General features: G+C 43.5%; 1 protein-coding gene across 1 annotated transcript in view; it reads left to right on the top strand.

Moving 5' to 3' along the window:
- myo6a (myosin VIa) overlaps positions 1-20,076 on the top strand; it is a 257,553-nt gene that overhangs the window by 174,199 nt on the left and 63,278 nt on the right. The window contains 3 exon segments of the mRNA XM_038802906.1: positions 3,404-3,548; positions 19,459-19,583; positions 19,586-19,615. Of these exon segments, the coding sequence (XP_038658834.1) occupies positions 3,404-3,548; positions 19,459-19,583; positions 19,586-19,615 (300 nt within the window).

The following is a 20,076-nucleotide window of genomic DNA, read 5'->3' as shown; positions in this document are numbered from 1 at the left end:
CATTCTTTGCATTGTTGTGTGCTGATGGCAAAAATATTTGTTTGAAATGCTAACCTGTTGGATTTTAGTGGGCATGAGGTACAGGTTTCACATGAGAAGGTGGTCACACATCCTTTGAAAAGCCCTTCATGGACCACAGTTTCTTTTCCTTTCTCCTGTATTCCATGCATAGCTGTAGCAACAGTGATTCACTTGCTTTCATCGTTCGGCCCAATGTCTTTACTCAATGGTACAACTCCTGTCTCTGAGCTAGGAGGTCGTGAGTTCAAATCCCACAGCAGGGCCTTGAATGTGCAACATTTAGGGTAATTATTTAGTGCAGCACTGAGGTGGAATATTAAATGGAGAATCCATCCATTTTGAGAGATCCCATGGCACTATTCAATGAAAAGCTGGAGAACTCTGTTCAATCTTTATCCCTGAAATAATATCATAGAAAGCTGGTTATTTGGTCACATTACAACAATGCATTCACATGAAAGATACTTGATTGGTTGCGAAGTGATACAGAATGTCCTCAGGACATACAAGATGCTGCATAAATATGAATCCGTTCTTTCCTCAAGCAATTAACTGAATAATTTATCATACTTCCAGCCTGCAACACAGTACATTTGCTGTATTGTGCACATTCAACAAATGTTTCTTATACACTTTTTTCATTATGGTATTTAACTGCTTGATTTACATAGAACATAGAAAAATACAGCACAGAACAGGCCCTTCGACCCACGATGTTGTGCCGAAGCTTTGTCCTAGATTAAGAACAAATTAATCTACACCCCATCATTCTACTGTAATCCATGTACCTATTCAATAACCGCTTGAAGGTCCCTAATGTTTCCGACTCAACTACTTCCACAGGCAGTGCATTCCATGCCCCCACTACTCTCTGGGTAAAGAACCTACCTCTGACATCCCCCCCCCCTCCCCCCTATATCTTCCACCATTCACCTTAAATTTATGTCCCCTTGTAATGGTTTGTTCCACCCGGGGACAAAGTCTCTGACTGTCTATCTATTCCCCTGACCATCTTATAAACCTCTATCAAGTCACCCCTCATCCTTCTCCGTTCTAATGAGAAAAGGCCGAGCACCCACAACCTTTCCTCATAAGACCTACTCTCCATTCCAGGCAACATCCTGGTAAATCTCCTTTGCACATTTTCCAAAGCTTCCACATCCTTCCTAAAATGAGGCGACCAGAACTGCACACAGTACTCCAAATGTGGCCTTACCAAGGTTTTGTACAGCTGCATCATCACCTCACGGCTCTTAAATTCAATCCCTCTGCTAATGAACGCTAGCACACCATAGGCCTTCTTCACAGCTCTATCCACTTGAGTGGCAACTTTCAAAGATCTATGAACATAGACCCCAAGATCTCTCTGCTCCTCCACATTGCCAAGAACCCTACCGTTAACCCTGTATTCCGCATTAATATTTGTCCTTCCAAAATGGACAACCTCACACTTTTCAGGGTTAAACTCCATCTGCCACTTCTCAGCCCAGCTCTGCATCCTATCTATGTCTCTTTGCAGCCGACAACAGCCCTCCTCACTATCCACAACTCCACCAATCTTCGTATCGTCTGCAAATGTGCTGATCCACCCTTCTACTCCCTCATCCAAGTCATTAATGAAAATCACAAACAGCAGAGGACCCAGAACTGATCCCTGCGGTACGCCACTGGTAACTGTGCTCCAGGCTGAATATTTGCCATCCACCGCCACTCTCTGACTTCTATTGGTTAGCCAGTTCGTTATCCAACTGGCCAAATTTCCCACTATCTCATGCCTCTTTACTTTCTGCATAAGCCTTCCATGGGCAACCTTATCAAATGCCTTACTAAAGTCCATGTACACCACATCCACTGCTTTACCTTCATCCACGTGCTTGGTCACCTCCTCAAAGAATTCAATAAGACTTGTGAGGCAAGATCTACCCCTCACAAATCCGTGCTGACTATCCCGAATCAAGCAGTGTCTTTGCAGATGCTCAGAAATCATATCCCTCGGTACTCTTTCCATTACTTTGCCTACCTCCGAAGTAAGACTAACTGGTCTGTAATTGCCAGGGTTATCCCTATCCCTTTTTTGAACACGGGCACGACATTTGCCACTCTCCAATCCCCTGGTACCACCCCTGTTGACAGTGAGGACGAAAAGATCATTGCCTATGGCTCTGCAATTTCATCTCTTGCTTTCCATAGAATCCTTGGATGCATCCCGTCAGGCCCGGGGGACTTGTCTATCCTCAAGTTTTTCAAAATGCCCAACACATCTTCCTTCCTAACAAGTATCTCCTCGAGCTTACCAGTCAGTTTCACACTGCCCTCTCCAACAACATGGCCCCTCTCATTCGTAAATACTGAAGAAAAGTACTCGTTCAAGACCTCTCCAATCTCTTCTGACTCGTTACACAATCTCTCGCTACTGTCCTTGATCGGACCCACCCTCACTCTAGTCATTCTCATATTTCTCACATATGTGTAAAAGGCCTTGGGGTTTTCCTTGATTCTACCCGACAAAGATTTTTCATTCCCTCTCTTAGCTCTCCTAATCCTTTTCTTCAGTTCCCTCCTGGCTATCTTGTATCCCTCAAGCGCCCTGTCTGAACCTTGTTTCCTCATCCTTACATAAGTATCCTTCTTCCTCTTAAGAAGACATTCAACCTCTCTTGTCAACCATGGTTCCCTCACTCGACCATCTCTTCCCTGCCTGACAGGGACATACATATCAAGGACACGTAGTATCTGTTCCTTGAACAAGTTCCACATTTCAATTGTGTCCTTCCCTGACAGCCTATGTTCCCAAGTTATGCACTTCAATTCTTGTCTGACAGCATTGTATTTACCCTTCCCCCAATTGTAAACCTTGCCCTGTTGCACGCACCTATCCCTCTCCATTACTAAAGTGAAAGTCACAGAATTGTGGTCACTATCTCCAAAATGCTCCCCGCTAACAAATCTATCACTTGCCCTGGGTCATTACCAAGTACCAAATCCAATATGGCCTCCCTTCTGGACGGACAATCTACATACTGTGTTCGAAAGGCTTCCTGGACACACTGCACAAACACCACCCCATCCAAACTGTTTGATCTAAAGAGTATCCACTCAATATTTGGGAAGTTGAAGTCACCCATGACTACTACCCTGTGACTTCTGCACCTTTCCAAAATCTGTTCCTCCACATCTCTGCTGCTATTGGGGGGCCTATAGAAAATGCATTGCTGTATTGTTGTCCAGAATAGTTCCTTTGCAACTTCTAAATAAAATAATTTCATCTGTTATGAGTTAATCCCATTGATATCAAAGGACAATTGGGTTTATATTTGTGTGTAGTTGACATCTGTATTTTTCAGTCACAGAGCATTTAGTAATCAATATTATCAACTGCTAGGTGGATGTGTCCTGAAGAAAAAGTCGAGCCAGTCGCTGGACCACTGTGCTGAACTGCTGGGACTGGATGGAGATGACTTGCGTGTTAGTTTGACCACTAGAATAATGCTGACCACTGCTGGAGGAGTCAAAGGCACAGTTATCAAGTAGGCAAATTTCTCTGTACTACATAATTGTGTATCTGGGTGACTTTAAGGTTGTGAGAAATGTTTCCCCTGTCCAGGGATTGTTATAATGATAATCGTGACCATGTGCATCTGCACACACTTTGCAGATTTCTGCCCAATAGCTTGGAATTCTTATCTTAAATAACCAGATGCCCAGTCTGTTTGCGGAGACCACAGACAATATTACAAATCACCCACTGATGTTTGAATTGAAAGTTATTCGTCAATAATTTCAATTGGTTATATTAGTTTACGTTCCTGATTTTTTAAAAATTGAAAATGGATATGTTTTAAGATATTGAAAATAAGGGAAGAATTTGGTACTAGTACTTTTCAAAAGTCATTAACAATGAGTGGAGTGCTTGCTGTTTGCAAAGTTTCATCTTTGAGCAGACTGGACGTTTTATCGATTTTTAATGTTGAGCAGTTGGTAATTGACATATTAGGAAATCAGCAGAACATGTTTGTGTGAGATGAATTTTATTTTCTTTAATGGATGGGCATGGAGCTGTTGGAAGTCCATGAGTGCAATTTGAGAAAATGTCATGCAGTGTGCATTTGCTGCCGCTGGATGTCTGTGCTGCACTTTCTGAAGGCATAACTCTGTTGGAGAAAAGTAACCTGAAAAAGCTGAAGTTCCCTCAGTTTTGCTGTAGTAAATATTACTTGGACATTTTTTTAAATAATAGCTGGACCTAATTACAGTTCTACACAAAGGTCCATCTCTTTCTCGTCAGTTAGTTTGTTGTGTTGTGTTTGAGTGCTGCTCATAAACGTTTACAAAGCACTAACGTGCTGAAGCATCTAAATCATAATCCAAAGGAACATAGCTTTGAAATAAATTGTGCAACTTCTTATTGTGCACGGGAGTATGTTGAGCCCCATATGAATGAGATGAAATATTCCCTGCATTAAGTTACAATAATTAGAAATGTATTAGTAATTAGCAGTCACTATTGTTCTTCAATGGGACTTCTGGGAAATGTGGTTAAATGAATTAGACATGGCATGAAATTTGGAGATGTTGTGTCTTGCTGATTACAACACCTTAATAGTAATTTTAATGCAACGCACTGCCGCATGAAAGCTTCTAGCAGTTAGCACTGGTTTGCGGAACTGGATTGTGTGCAATTTGACATGGTATCTGTAGAATGCTTAAGAGAAATGTGGTGACTACCACCTGTGGTTCCCAAACGGACACCACCACTGGGGTTTTCCGTGTGTAATTTCTGGGTGTGTTGTAGACTAATTGATGAAGATTGGTTGCTGTGAGTAGTCACAACTCCATTATATAGTGAGACTATTATGTTGGAAGGCGGGCTTGATGAACCTTGATTTTTTTTGTTCGGTCATTTGTATGTATGAGAAAAATATATAATGCTTCACCCATTTAACAAAATCATGGGTGATCTGATTGTAACCTCAAATCTGCACCCTGTCTTACCCCCGATAGTCCCCATGCTTAAGACATCTGCCTTAAAAATAATCATGTTCTGCTTCACCATCTTTTCAAGAACAGAGTTCCAAAGACTCATGACCCTCAGTGAAAACATTTTGCCTCATTTCCATTTTAAATGACCAACCCCTTTTTAAACTGTGACCCCTAGTTCTCGATCCTCCCACAAGAGGAAACCCTGTCAGGACCCCCTCAGGAACTTGTGTGTTTCAATCAAGTTGCCTCTGGCTCTTCTAAACTCCAGTGGATATAAACCTAACCTGTCCAACCTTTGCTCATAAGACTATCCACCCCCATTCTCGGTATTAGTCTGATCAACCTTCTCTGAACTGCTGACAATGCATTTACATTTATTCTTAAATACAGTGACCAATACGCCAAATATGGTCTCACTAGTGGCCTGTACAACTGAAACATAAAACCTTCCTACTTTTATTTTCAATTCCCCTCACAAAAATGATAGCATTCTATTAGCTGTTCTAATTGCTTGCTGTATCTGCATAACTAGCCTTTTGTGATTCATGCACAAGGACACCCAGATTCCTCTGCACCTCCGTGCTCTGCATAGGAATACACCTGCATAGTAAATTGTCCAGTTTGTAGATGTTTTTTGAGGATACTGCAAAATAATATTGTTGTATCTTTGGCACTTTGCTTATATTTAGGGAGTAATTGAATGTCCATCGCCCTTTCATTCTAACCTCTCGTTACTGGTGCATTTTGAGAATTGTTTGTACTTTGCTGTGTAGCCTGTCAACAGCAAAGGAAGTGTCGAGACCTTCTGTTTGCATATACTGGATGCATGTCACTTGTTCCTGCACTATGGGCCTGTTCTGTGCTGTACTGTTCTATGTTCTATGGTATAATGAAAAAGATATAGATTTGGCAGCCCTGTGCTTAAGAGCTGAACTCCACAATCTATAAAATCATGCCCTGATTGTTTTTAAATGACTTTATAGATTATATAATCACATTGGTGATGCTGCGGCACAAACACAGACATGAAAAGTTTTATTGATTCTACTTTAGGAATGGTGACATACGGATAATGTTTTCCATTATCATTAGAGTCCACTCGTTTCAAAGTTAGTTTGAATATTTATAATTTCACTCAACAAATCTGTAGATTTACACACTGATAGCCTGTGTTTCTGAGTGAATAGAGAGTGTGCTGTTCCAGGAGGGTGATGAATATGCGGTTGCACCTACTCGTGATACAATGCGGAAGGAAGATCCTGTGAGATCTCACTGGAGATGGTGAAATTGATTAGGAGGGTGGGGGCAAGGCAGCGACGAGATGAGAGAGAGGGGGACTTGGTGAGGAGGGATTCAAGAGGCCTATTTTCCTTCAACAATCGGTTACAAAGAAATTTGAAAGGCAGTTTAAATTATCACAAGTTTTAAGGTAAATGAGGGAAGAATATTCCCACAGATCAACCCCAAAAGAAAAAAAGGAAATTTTATGAAATGAAGTGACCTCTGAGAAACAGGATCCAGCTGGATGTGGCTAAATGATGGATTTTACGACATCCTGGGCTAGTGAACGGTCAATTCCAGCCCCAGGTGCCCGGGGTCACAACACAAATGAATTAACCAATAATTCTTCGAAAAATATTCAAAGTCTTTAGCCCTTGGCTATCCATTAATTGCAAACACCTGGGGCGGGATTCTCTGACCCCCCCCCCCCGGCCGGGAGAATCGGCCGGGGCCGGCGTCAATCCTCTCTCAGTGGAGAGAGTCGGCTGGATCTCAGTGGAGAGAGTCAGCTGGATCTCAGTGGAGAGAGTCAGCTGGATCTCAGTGGAGAGAGTCAGCTGGATCTCAGTGGAGAGAGTCGGCTGGATCTCAGTGGAGAGAGTCAGCTGGATCTCAGTGGAGAGGGTCGGCTGGATGTCAGTGGAGAGGGTCGGCTGGATCTCAGTGGAGGGACAGCTGGATCTCAGTGGAGAGAGTCGGCTGGATCAGTGGAGAGAGTCGGCTGGATCTCAGTGGAGAGAGTCGGCTGGATGTCAGTGGAGAGAGTCAGCTGGATCTCAGTGGAAAGAAACAGCTGGATCTCAGTGTAGAAGAGTCAGCTGGATCTCAGTGGAGAGAGACAGCTGGATCTCAGTGGAGAGAGTCAGCTGGATCTCAGTGGAGAGAGTCGGCTGGATCTCAGTGGAGAGGGACAGCTGGATCTCAGTGGAGAGAGTCGGCTGGATCTCAGTGAAGAGAGTCGGCTGGATCCCAGTGGAGAGAGTCGGCTGGATCTCAGTGGAGAGAGTCGGCTGGATCTCAGTGGAGAGAGTCGGCTGGATCTCAGTGGAGAGAGTCGGCTGGATCTCAGTGGAGAGAGTCGGCTGGATCTCAGTGGAGAGAGACAGCTGGATCTCAGTGGAGAGGGACAGCTAGATCTCAGTGGAGAGAGTCGGCTGGATCCCAGTGGAGAGAGTCGGCTGGATCCCAGTGGAGAGAAACAGCTGGATCTCAGTGGAGAGAGTCTGCTGGATCTCAGTGGAGAGAGACAGCTGGATGTCAGTGGAGAGGGACAGCTGGATCTCAGTGGAGAGAGTCGGCTGGATCTCAGTGGAGAGAGTCGGCTGGATCTCAGTGGAGAGAGTCGGCTGGATCTCAGTGGAGAGAGTCGGCTGGATCTCAGTGGAGAGAGTCGGCTGGATCTCAGTGGAGGGAATCAGCTGGATCTCAGTGGAGAGAGACAGCTGGATCTCAGTGGAGAGGGTCAGCTGGATCTCAGTGGAGAGAGTCAGCTGGATCTCAGTGGAGAGGGACAGCTGGATCTCAGTGGAGAGAGACAGCTGGATCTCAGTGGAGAGGGTCAGCTGGATCTCAGTGGAGAGAGTCAGCTGGATCTCAGTGGAGAGGGACAGCTGGATCTCAGTGGAGAGAGACAGCTGGATCTCAGTGGAGAGGGTCAGCTGGATCTCAGTGGAGAGAGTCAGCTGGATCTCAGTGGAGAGAGACAGCTGGATCTCAGTGGAGAGAGACAGCTGGATGTCAGTGGAGAGGGACAGCTGGATCTCAGTGGAGAGAGACAGCTGGATCTCAGTGGAGAGGGTCAGCTGGATCTCACTGGAGAGGGACAGCTGGATCTCAGTGGAGAGAGACAGCTGGATGTCAGTGGAGAGAGTCGGCTGGATCTCAGTGGAGAGAGTCAGCTGGATCTCAGTGGAGAGGGACAGCTGGATCTCAGTGGAGAGGGACAGCTGGATCTCAGTGGAGAGAGTCGGCTGGATCTCAGTGGAGAGAGTCGGCTGGATCTCAGTGGAGAGAGACAGCTCGATCTCAGTGGAGAGGGACAGCTGTATCTCAGTGGAGAGAGTCAGCTGGATCTGAGTGGAGAGAGACAGCTGGATCTGAGTGGAGAGAGACAGCTGGATCTGAGTGGAGAGAGACAGCTGGATGTCAGTGGAGAGAGTCGGCTGGATCTCAGTGGAGAGAGACAGCTGGATCTCAGTGGAGAGAGACAGCTGGATGTCAGTGGAGAGAGTCGGCTGGATCTCAGTGGAGAGGGACAGCTGGATCTCAGTGGAGAGAGACAGCTGGATCTCAGTGGAGAGAGTCGGCTGGATCTCAGTGGAGAGAGACAGCTGGATCTCAGTGGAGAGAGTCGGCTGGATCTCAGTGGAGCGAGACAGCTGGATCTCAGTGGAGAGAGTCGGCTGGATCTCAGTGGAGAGAGTCGGCTGCATCCTTTTACCGTGCTGCCAGAATCAAAATGGAACCAAACTGGAATCTTGGGACTCTGGAAAGCATTCCAGTGGAACAATACCCAAATACCACCTGTTACCAGGCAGAGCACAGTTCTCTGGGCCCAGTAATTGGCTAGCAACCATATCAATCAAACTGTGCCCCAACACATCACTCAGTCGCTGATGCCGGCCAGTCTGCAGCTTCTGATTTTACCCTGACGTCTTCTGGGATGACTTGCTGTCCTCGCAGTGCTCGCTCTCTCCTTTACTCCTTTGATTGCTGATGACTGTATAATGTTCACCATTTGCGATTCCTCAGAAGCTAAAGCAGTTTATATCCATATGCAGCAAGGCCTGGACAACATTCAAGTTGGGCTGATAAGTGGCAAGTAACATTTGTGCCACACAAGTGCTAGGCAATGACTATTCCCATCAAGAGCAAATTCAACCATCTGCCTTGGCTATCCAATGACATTACCATCACTCGGTCCCCCACTATCAACATACTGTGGGTTACCATTGACCAGAAACTGAGTTGGGCCAGCTATAAAAATACTGTGGCTACAAGAGCAGGTCAGAGGCTGAATTCTGTGATGAGTAATTCACCACTTGACTCCCCAAAGACTGCCCACCATCTACAAGGCACAAGTCAGGAGTGTGATGGAATATTCCCCACTTGCCTGGATGAATGCAGCTCCAACAACACTCCAGAAGCTTCTAGGACAAAGCAGTCCGCTTGTTGGCGCCCCGTCTATCACCTTAAACATTCCCTCCCTCCAGTAGTGCACAGTAACTGCAGTGTGTACAATATACAAAATACACTGCAGGAACTCATCAAGGCTCCTTTGACAGCACTTTCCCAACCTGTGACCTCTACTGCCAAGATGTACAAGGACGCAGATGCATAGGAATGCCATCTGCAAGTTCCCCTCAAGGTCATACGCCATCCTGACTTGGAACTATATTGTTGTTCCTTTATTGTTGTGTGCTCAAAATCCTCGAACTTCCTTTCTAACAGATCTCTGGGTGTATATGCACCCGATGGACAGTTGAAGTTCAAGAAAGTCACTCACTGTCACCTTCAGGGTGGTTAGAGATGGGCAACAAATTCTGTCCTAGCCAGCAATGCCCATATGCTGTGAAAAAAAAACTTTTAGCCAAGTCTGGACAAAAACATACACTAACTATTTTTTCGATCTTTTAACCAACTTCCCCTCCCTGCTGTCATTTTCCCTTAAATCTTATATAATTTAATTTTCTTAGAAAATATTTTGGAGTCACAACATTTACTACATTTCTTTGATCGATGCATTCCATTAGTTCCTCAAAGAGTTGAGAGCATTCTTGTCCAAATCTCTGGATGTTTTTTTAATTAACCTGTCATTGTAAATTACTAATTTAATCTCGACGTGGACTCTTGAAATTTGTATAGTTCTGATTTTGGGTTGACTGAACCAGCTTTTTAATTTTTATTTGTCCTCTTCCACAAGTTCATATCGAAGAACATTTGAAAGACTGAGGCATAGAGTTTGTTTATTTTGGCTGCCTTCAACATTCCAGATGTATGTTGTCAGGCCTTAGTGTCTTATCTACATTGAGTACTTCCAGCTGTTACCATCTGTAACTTATCTGTAGTTACTCTCTGCTCTAACCTGTCACACTCTTCTGTGATAACTGAGAGCACGTGTTTATTTATTATCCTGCCAACTAATTTGCTCAATTAAATTTCATGCCATCCTTGCTAAGTAATTTTCTTCAATCCCACACCCCTCCAAGACATCTCCGCTCCTCTAGTTCCAACCTTTGTGCATTCTGTTACCTTGGGTTAGTGCGCGGTCGATTCCGACGCCACACACCCCGGAGTCCCAATTCAAGTGAATTAACTAATAATTTGTATAAAGTTTCTCAGATCCTTGGCCCTTGACTGCTCCAATGACTTACAGGCACCAGATTTGTAAGATCACAACAACTGTGTTTTTATAACAAAAATAGAGATAGGACACGCAATATTATAATAGAATAACGACCAGCTAATTATCTAACTGTCCCACCCTCTGCCCAATCACACACAAGAGAGACATACGTAGAGGGAGGGATACAAATAATAGGAATTAGAATATGAAATGGAAGACGAATGTCCTTGCTTTGGATGTTGAAGTTGTTACAGCAGGAGGCTGTCCTTCAAGGGCGCGGAGTGATTGTAACCACTGGTTGGATCGCTAACTAGGATCTTCTGGCAGCTGCATTCAGTCAGAAACCCCAGGCTGGACTTTCCATCAGGTGAGAGAGAGAGAAATCAAAGCTGTGACGCTCCAGCTTCTGTTCAAAACAGAACTAAAAGCAAAACACAGCCGCACAGAGGAAAGAACATTCCAGAACAGTCAGCACCATTCACCATAGATTATCAGCCAAGCACTGGCAATCTGATACAGTCCAACGGCCAAGTCCATCAAGAGGTGTCATCACTGATGTCAGACCAAAGAGCACATGCTGCTGGAATGTTCTTTTTTAAAAAATTAACGGTGAAATCCATCTTAAAGGTATAGGTCCCATTAATTGTCCAGGTACATACATTGAAATAGCAGAATCACAGAAATGAAAAGGAAAAACAAGGGACAGACAGAGATTAACGGTAGGATCCTTACAATTCCAAATTCTAATTCCATTATTGGTGGCTGTGTCTTCAACTGGATAGGTTGTAAGCTCTGGAATTCCCTCCTTAGAACTCTCCGCACCTCCAGCTCATTTTCCTCCTTTCAGCCACTCCCCGAAGGTTACCTCTTTGACCAATATTTTGGCCATCTGACATATCTCTTTATGTGACTTCCTGTCATGTTTGTTTTATAATGGTCCCGTGCAGCACATTGGAATTTTGCATTACATTAAAGGGGTTATATAAATATAAGTGTTCGTATCAGCCATTTTACTTCTTGTTTTTCAGATATTTTGCTACTTCCCTTTGTTACTTTGCAATTTTTCCATTCCGTCTTTAGCCTCTCTGTTTATTCCACATGATTTTCTTTCCGTAAATCTGTCATAGAATCTTACAACAAAAGAGGAGGCCATTAGACCATAAGACCATAAGACATAGGAGTGGAAGTAAGGCCATTCGGCCCATCGAGTCCACTCCACCATTCAATCATGGTTGATTTCAACTCCATTTACCCGCTCTCTCCCCATAGCCCTTAATTCCTCGAGAAATCAAGAATTTATCAATTTCTGTCTTAAAGACACTCAATGTCCCGGCCTCCACCGCCCTCTGTGGCAATGAATTCCACAGACCTACCACTCTCTGGCTGAAGAAATTTCTCCTCATCTCTGTTCTAAAGTGACTCCCTTTTATTCTAAGGCTGTGCCCCCGCGTCCTAGTCTCCCCTGCTAATGGAAACAACTTCCCTACGTCCATCCTATCCAAGCCATTCATTATCTTGTACGTTTCTATTAGATCTCCCCTCAACCTCCTAAACTCCAATGAATATAATCCCACGATCCTCAGACGTTCATCGTATGTTAGGCCTACCATTCCTGGGATCATCCGTGTGAATCTCCGCTGGACCCGCTCCAGTGCCAGTATGTCCTTCCTGAGGTATGGGGCCCAAAATTGCTCACAGTATTCTAAATGGGGCCTACTAGTGCTTTATAAAGCCTCAGAAGTACATCCCTGCTTTTATATTCCAAGCCTCTTGAGATAAATGACAACATTACATTTGCTTTCTTAATTACGGACTCAACCTGCAAGTTTACCTTTAGAGAATCCTGGACTAGGACTCCCAAGTCCCTTTGCACTTTAGCATTATGAATTTTGTCACCGTTTAGAAAATAGTCCATGCCTCTATTCTTTTTCCAAAGTGCAAGACCTCGCACTTGCCCACGTTGAATTCATCAGCCACTTCTTGGACCATTCTCCTAAACTGTCTAAATCTTTCTGCAGCCTCCCCACCTCCTCAATACTACCTGCCCCTCCACCTATCTTTGTATCATCGGCAAACTTGGCCAGAATGCCCCCAGTCCGTCATCTAGATCGTTAATATATAAAGAGAACAGCTGTGGCCCCAACACTGAACCCTGCGGGACACCACTTGTCACCCGGTTGCCATTCCGAAAAATAACCTTTTATCCCAACTCTCTGCCTTCTGTCTGACAGCCATCGTCAATCCATGTTAGTACCTTGCCTCGAATACCATGGGCCCTTATTTTACTCAGCAGTCCTCCCGTGAGGCACCTTGTCAAAGGCCTTTTGGAAGTCAAGATAGATAACATCCATTGGCTCTCCTTGGTCTAACCTATTTGTTATCTCTTCAAAGAACTCTAACAGGTTTGTCAGCACGACCTCCCCTTATTAAATCCATGCTGACTTGTCCTAATCCGACCCTGCACTTCCAAGAATTTAGAAATCTCATCCTTAACGATGGATTCTAGAATTTTGCCAACAACCGAGGTTAGGCTAATTGGCCTATAATTTTCCATCTTTTTTCTTGTTCCCTTCTTGAACAGGGGGGTTACAACAGCGATTTTCCAATCCTCTGGGACTTTCCCTGATTCCAGTGACTTTTGAAAGATCATAACTAACGCCTCCACTATTTCTTCAGCTATCTCCTTTAGAACTCTAGGATGTAGCCATCTGGGCCCGGAGATTTATCAATTTTCAGACCTTTTAGTTTCTCTAGCACCTTCTCCTTTGTGATGGCAACCATATTCAACTCTGCCCCCTGACTTTCCTGAATTGTTGGGATATTACTCATGTCTTCTACTGTGAAGACTGACGCAAAGTACGTATTAAGTTCCTCAGCTATTTCCTTGTCTCCCATCACTAGATTACCAGCGTCATTTTGGAGCGGCCCAATGTCTACTTTTGCCTCCCGTTTGTTTTAATGTATTTAAAGAAACTTTTACTATCATTCCTAATGTTACTGGCTAGCCTACCTTCATATTTGATCCTCTCCTTCCTTATTTCTCTCTTTGTTATCCTCTGTTTGTTTTTGTAGCCTTCCCAATCTTCTGACTTCCCACTACTCTTTGCCACATTATAGGCTCTCTCTTTTGCCTTGATGCATTCCCTGACTTCCTTTGTCAGCCATGGCTGCCTAATCCTCCTCTGATAACCTTTCTTTTCTTGGGATGAACCTCTGCACTGTGTCCTCAATTACTCCCAGAAACTCCTGCCATTGCTGTTCTACTGTCTTTCCCACTAGGCTCTGCTTCCAGTCGATTTTCGTCAGTTCCTCCCTCATGCGCCTGTAATTACCTTTATTTAACTGTAAAACCTTTACATCTGATTCTGCCTTCTTTCTTTCAAATTGCAGACTGAATTCTACCATATTATGATCACTGCTTCCTAAGTGTTCCCTTACTTTAAGGTCTTTTATCAATTCTGGCTCATTACATAACACTAAGTCCAGAATAGCCTGTTCCCTCGTGGGCTCCATCACAAGCTGTTCCAAAAAGCCATCCTGTAAACATTCAATGAATTCCCTTTCTTTGGGTCCACTGGCAACATTATTTACCCAGTCCACCTGCATATTGAAGTTATTGACACCTGTGATGGTGCTCCTGGTCGAAATATTTAATTAGATCCCCTCCCCAGATCTTATTCCTTCTGTGACCCCACATAGTTTTCAAATGCCCCCGACAGGTGCCGGAATGTGGCGACTAGGGGCTTTTCACAGTAACTTCAGTGAAGCCTACTCGTGACAATAAGTAATTTTCATTTTTCATTTTCAAATGCACACCCGATTTCCTTTTCAAATTTACTAATGAATCTGCTTCCACCACTCTATCGAGCATCAAATCCAAGGACGGCACTCATTCAATACTACACAGGCATCAGCCTAGATTTCATTTGGCCTTGACTTCAGCTTCTGGAATGGAGTTTGAACCCTCAGACTTCTGACTTATAGACAAGAGTACTACCATTGAACCAAGGTTGATACCTAAAAGGTTCATAATCTGTTCTCTGCGAGGTGCTTTTCTTGGGAAATTGTAGATCTGTAGTACAAATTGCCATCTTGTGCAGTGAGTGTTCTTAATATCTAATATTTCAGCATGTTTGTAGCCGCTAATTGCCTGGAATGGAGTACACTGAGGACTGTTTGTTCTGACATCCACCCACAAATGATCCACTCCGTGGCTATCATGTCCTGTGTCTGATGTTTAGTTGAATGAGTAACCTGCAATATGTATTATTAAGGTGAAATTGGAAAATTATCTCATATTGAATCATAGCGTTCGGACGCAATAGCAACATTTGTCCACTACCTGTACCAGTATTTCTTCCTACTTGGGTTGGTTTAATCCCACGCACCTCCTCACTCCTGAAATCCTGTGATATGCCTCTCTTTCAAACTTCCATTTAATTCCTTTCTAAAAGAATCTCTGTTACAAATTTTAAGTGCCTTTTCTATAAGAAAACAGAAAAGGATTCTTTCATCGCTTTGGTGATTTATTCTAAATTTGTACCTCGCAGTTACAATCTAGTTAATTTCAAAGGCTCGTATCTGGCTGCCTAGTGACCTTCTCAGCTCTAGTAAAACAAGCTCTAAAATACTGTATCAACGTTGTCTCCACAGCCCTACATTCATCTCTGCTAATGCCCTATGACTGCTGTAATGTTTCCCATTGTTCTTTATCTTTCTGTAATGGGGTGTCCAAAGCTGTGTACAGTGCTCCAAGCGTAGCCTGCCTAAGGTCTTGTGTGAGTTAAATATCAGTTCCTTGTTTGATATTCTGTGTCTCTTGAATAATACAAGTGTAAATCACTTCTTCCTAAATTCTTGTTTACGTGACCAGTAGATCCTGCACTAATATCGTAGAAAACTTTCTGAACCCTTCCTTTGACGAAGCACTTTAAAACGCCAGGAAACTGTTTAATCTTAAATATGAAATTATAAAATCCTCTCTTCAAATTCCTCTCTGATCTCGCTGCTCCCTGTCTCTGTAACCTTCAACCACTCTACATCTGAGGTATGTGCTCCTCTTGCACATCCTAAATTTTGATCACTGCACCATTGTTTATTTTTAAAATCTTATTCCTTTCTCAGGGTTACAAAGCCAATGAACAGTGGGCAGGGCAAGCTCCTAATCCATCCCCTTCCTGCTCCAAAAATAAATTCAAATAAATCCAATTCTTGGTTTCCACCCCTGCCCCCCCAAGAAAGACAACCAAGATCCAAGCTGACAAGGCATCACACCTGATCTCACACTTGATCCCATGCTTGATCTTAGCCAAAAGGACCAAGAAGCAGGTGTCAAAGGCATAAGCTGTGGAATGTCCTCCTTAGCCCTTTTTACTTCTCTACACCGCTCCCCTCCATTAAGCTGGTCTTTCTGCTTAGCCAAGCTTTGATGATCTCTCCTGATAGTCGCTTTATGTGGCTTGGTGTTGAATTTTATTTGGTAAGCCCCCCTGTGAAAGGCCTCAGCATGTTTTACTGAAATGAAAATTATTTAAGAATGCAAGTTCTAAGTTTAAAAAAAATACCTGGAAACATTCCTTTGTGGTGTTAGGCTTCCTGTTCCCGTTTGTACGTTATACATTAATGATTTGGATGAGGGAACTAAATGTATGATCTCCAAATTTGCAGATGATACAAAGTTGGATGGGAGGGTGACTGTGAGGAGAATGTAGAGGTGCTTTAGCGGGATTTTGACAGGCTGAGTGAATGGGCACATGCATGGCAGATGCAGTATAATGTGGATAAATGTTTGGTCATCCACTTTGGTAGCAAAAATACGATGCAGATTATTATTTGAATGGTTGCAAATTGAGAGGGGTGGATACTCAGCGAGACATTGATGTCCTCGTGCGTCAGTCGCTGAAAGTAAGCGCGCAGGTACAGCAGCATTAAAGAAGACAAATGGTATGTTGGCCTTCATAGCGAGAGGATTTGAGTATAGGAATAGGGATGTTTTACTGTAATTGTATAGGGCATTGGTGACGCTGCTCCTGGAGTATTGTGTGCAGTTTTGGAATCCTTATCTGAGGAAGGATGTTCTTGCTATGGAGGGAGTGCAGCGAAGGTTTACCAGGTTGATTCCTGGGATGGTGGGACTGTCATATGAGGAGAGACTAAATCGCTTTGGATTATATTCATTGGTGTTTAGAAGAGTCAGAGGAGATCTCATAGACTCTTACAAAATTCTAACAGGATTAGACGGGGTAGATTCAGAAAGAATGTTCCCGATGGTGGGGAGTCCAGAACTAGGGTCAGAGTTTGAGGATAAGGAGTAAATCTTCTAAGACTAAGGTGAGGAGACACTTCTTCATCCAGAGAGTGGTGAATCTGTGGAAGTCACTTCCGCAGAAAGCAGTTGAGACCAGACCATTGTGTAATTTCAAGAAGGAATTAGATATAGCTTTTGGGGCTGAAGGGATCAAGGGACATGGGGGGAAGGCAAAATCAGGATATTGGACTTGATTATCTGCCATGATCATAATGAATGGAGGAGCAGGCTTGAGGGGCCGAATGGCCTCCTCCTGCTTCTAGTTTCTGTGTATTAACGGCAACTGTTTTCACAAAATTCCAAGCAGTTAGAAATTAAAATTCTTGAACATTTTAGATAAGCGCTGGGGTGTTCCAAAGGCTGCTCGAACGTTCATCATACATTGCTCTTCTGTTTGAAAACTCGAGTCACTTCACGGGGTTTTATCATACTGGTCTGAATATGTGACAGCAATGTCATGACATTTCCTTTTGTTGATTAGTCCAATAAGAGAAAGCAATGCTCTAAATGCAGATCAGTGGTGACAACAACCCTTTATAATCATCATAATTGGAAACAAGTTCTGATTAACATGAAAGGTTTATTCTTCCTTATTTTGTAATGAGTTAGTGCAGATGATGTGTGCTGACTTGGACACATCACTGAGCTTGGGAATACAAGGGGCTCCTTTGAAGTGCCTAGTTGCTGGTGAATCACCATTGACTTTGATTCTGATAACTTGGTTCCATGAAACCTTCAGACTATGCAGCATCCTTATTGCTCATTATTTAAATGCCCAATATTGAAATATTGACAGGCTGCTTCATCACTAGGTTCATCATCATCTTCCATAACTAATGTGGATAATTGTGCTTTCAATGTAAACATCTTTATCTTCTGGCCAAATGTGAACCATTTATATCATTAATCATAGACTGTGACGGTACTTCCCATTACTCCAATTCTACTTTAAGGATCCTCCTGTTTAATTCCTGTCTGTTCCCCTCTCCTCCTTTTAATTTCTGTTAACCTGTTCGTTATTGCAAATTTTTGTCATGGATGGCTAATGCCTTTAAGACCAAGCTTCTTACCTTTAATTTAGAAACCGGAAACTCCAACAGGATGTGCTGTTTGGTCTGACATCAGTGATGGCCTGGACTGACTGACTTGGCTGTTCCCAAGATCCTGTATCTTCTTAAGAACGAGACAGTGATTGGTTCTGCTGTCTCTGGAATGTTCCTTATGGAGACCAGCTTTTACATTTGTTTTGGTCTGAAGCTGGAGGGTCACAGCCCTGATTTCTGTCTCTCATCTAAAGGGGGCAGCACGGTAGCATTGTGGATAGCACAATTGCTTCACAGTTTCAGAGTCCCAGGTTCGATTCCGGCTTGGTCACTGTCTGTGTCGAGTCTGTATATCCTCCCCGTGTGTGCGTGGGTTTCCTCCGGGTGCTCCGGTTTCCTCCCACAGTCCAAAGATGTGAAGGTTAGGTGGCTTGGCCATGCTAAATTGCCCATAGTGTCCAAAATTGTCCTTAGTGTTGGGTGTGGTTACTGGGTTATGGGGATAAGGTGGAGGTGTTGACCTTAGGTAGGGTGCTCTTTCCAAGAGCCGGTGCAGACTCGATGGGCCGAATGGCCTCCTTCTGCACTGTAAATTCTATGATAATTTTTGAAGTTCCAAAGTAAAGATCTTTCTCTCTACACAGTCAGATTGAACCGCAGGGTGATTCAGCCCAGCCACCACCTGCAGTCAGGGTCAGTTGTTTAAAACCCTTTTTAAAATGGTGTGTGGGGAACTCTGTTTGTTGGTCATTCTGGTGGAGTTGGAAACAAGTAAGAATTAAACAGGCCTGAGGCGGATCCTTTGATTGAAGGTCAAAGTTAATAAAAGCAAGTGCTTCCCAGAGGGAACCCTACAGCCTTGGAGTTCTGATTGAATGCAACTGCCAGAAGATCCTCGTTAACAATCCACCTAGTGGTTTCAATTATTCCACATCCTGGGAGGACAGCCTGCTGCAACAACCTCAACATTATGGTCTCTCTCTCTCACTCTTCATCTTAATCCCTCTTACATTTACCCCTCCCTCTGTGTTTGTCATTCTCGTGTGTTTGGGTAGAGGATGGGACCATATAAGGAGGTGAGAGATTAGCTGGCTATTAGCTATTATAATTATTGCATATTTCAACTTTGTTCCTGTTGTAAATAAAGTTATTGTGGTCAACCTACAAATCTGATGGTTATAATTTATTGAAAAGTCAAGGAGCCAAAGATTCTGCAAACTTTATACCAATTATTGATTAATTCACTTGTGTTCGGACTTCTGTGGGCTGGAATCAACCGCGCACTAGCCTAGGGTGTTGTAACAGTACGAGACTGAAAGGGTGTGTTGATCATGGAGCAAGGACAAATAACCATGAGCAACTCGACATTTTACTTTTATACAGGCACAAAAGCATTAGAAAGATGGAGCTTTTATCTCACACAATTTCTGGAGAAAAGCTGATTGATTGCTCTAACTAAAACCTGCTTTGCTATTCTTCAGGGTGCCCTTAAAGGTGGAGCAGGCAAACAACGCACGGGAACTTTGGCCAAGGCAGTTTATAGCCCATCTGTTTGACCATGTTGTGAAGCGGGTCAATCAATGTTTTCCTTTTGAGAATTCCAATTTCTCATTGGGGTTCTGGACATTGCTGGGTTTGGTGAGTTCCATTCATTTTGACATTTGAACATTTAAATCATTACTTTTATTTCACCTACAATTTAGAAAGTTAGAATGGCAATTTTGTTTTGCATTTGACCTGAATATGCTTGAAATAATTACTCAAATTCAGATCTATCGCTTGAGGTACAAACTGATGGGTTTATTACCATGGAGTAGTCGGTTGAAGTGGAGTTTCTGCTTAGTTTTCCAAGTCTGTTGTTCTTGATATGATGAACTTATTAGGCAGGTGGAGCCTAACATCTCGCATCAGTCTTAGTTCACAAAGTTGCAGTACAACTCAGTCCTCAAGATGAAAGCAAATAACTGTGGATGCTGGAATCTGAAACAAAAAAGAAAGCACTGGACAATCTCGGCAGGTCTGATAACATCCGTGGAGAGAAAAGGGAGCTAACGTTTCGAGTCTGGATGATGCTTGGTGAAAGCTAGAGAGAACTAGGG

This window comes from Scyliorhinus canicula, chromosome 1 (assembly GCF_902713615.1).
Source record: "Scyliorhinus canicula chromosome 1, sScyCan1.1, whole genome shotgun sequence".
Lineage (NCBI taxonomy): Eukaryota > Metazoa > Chordata > Chondrichthyes > Carcharhiniformes > Scyliorhinidae > Scyliorhinus > Scyliorhinus canicula.
The sequence above is the reverse complement of the archived record's forward strand: the minus strand, read 5'-3'. Positions and strand labels throughout refer to the sequence as shown.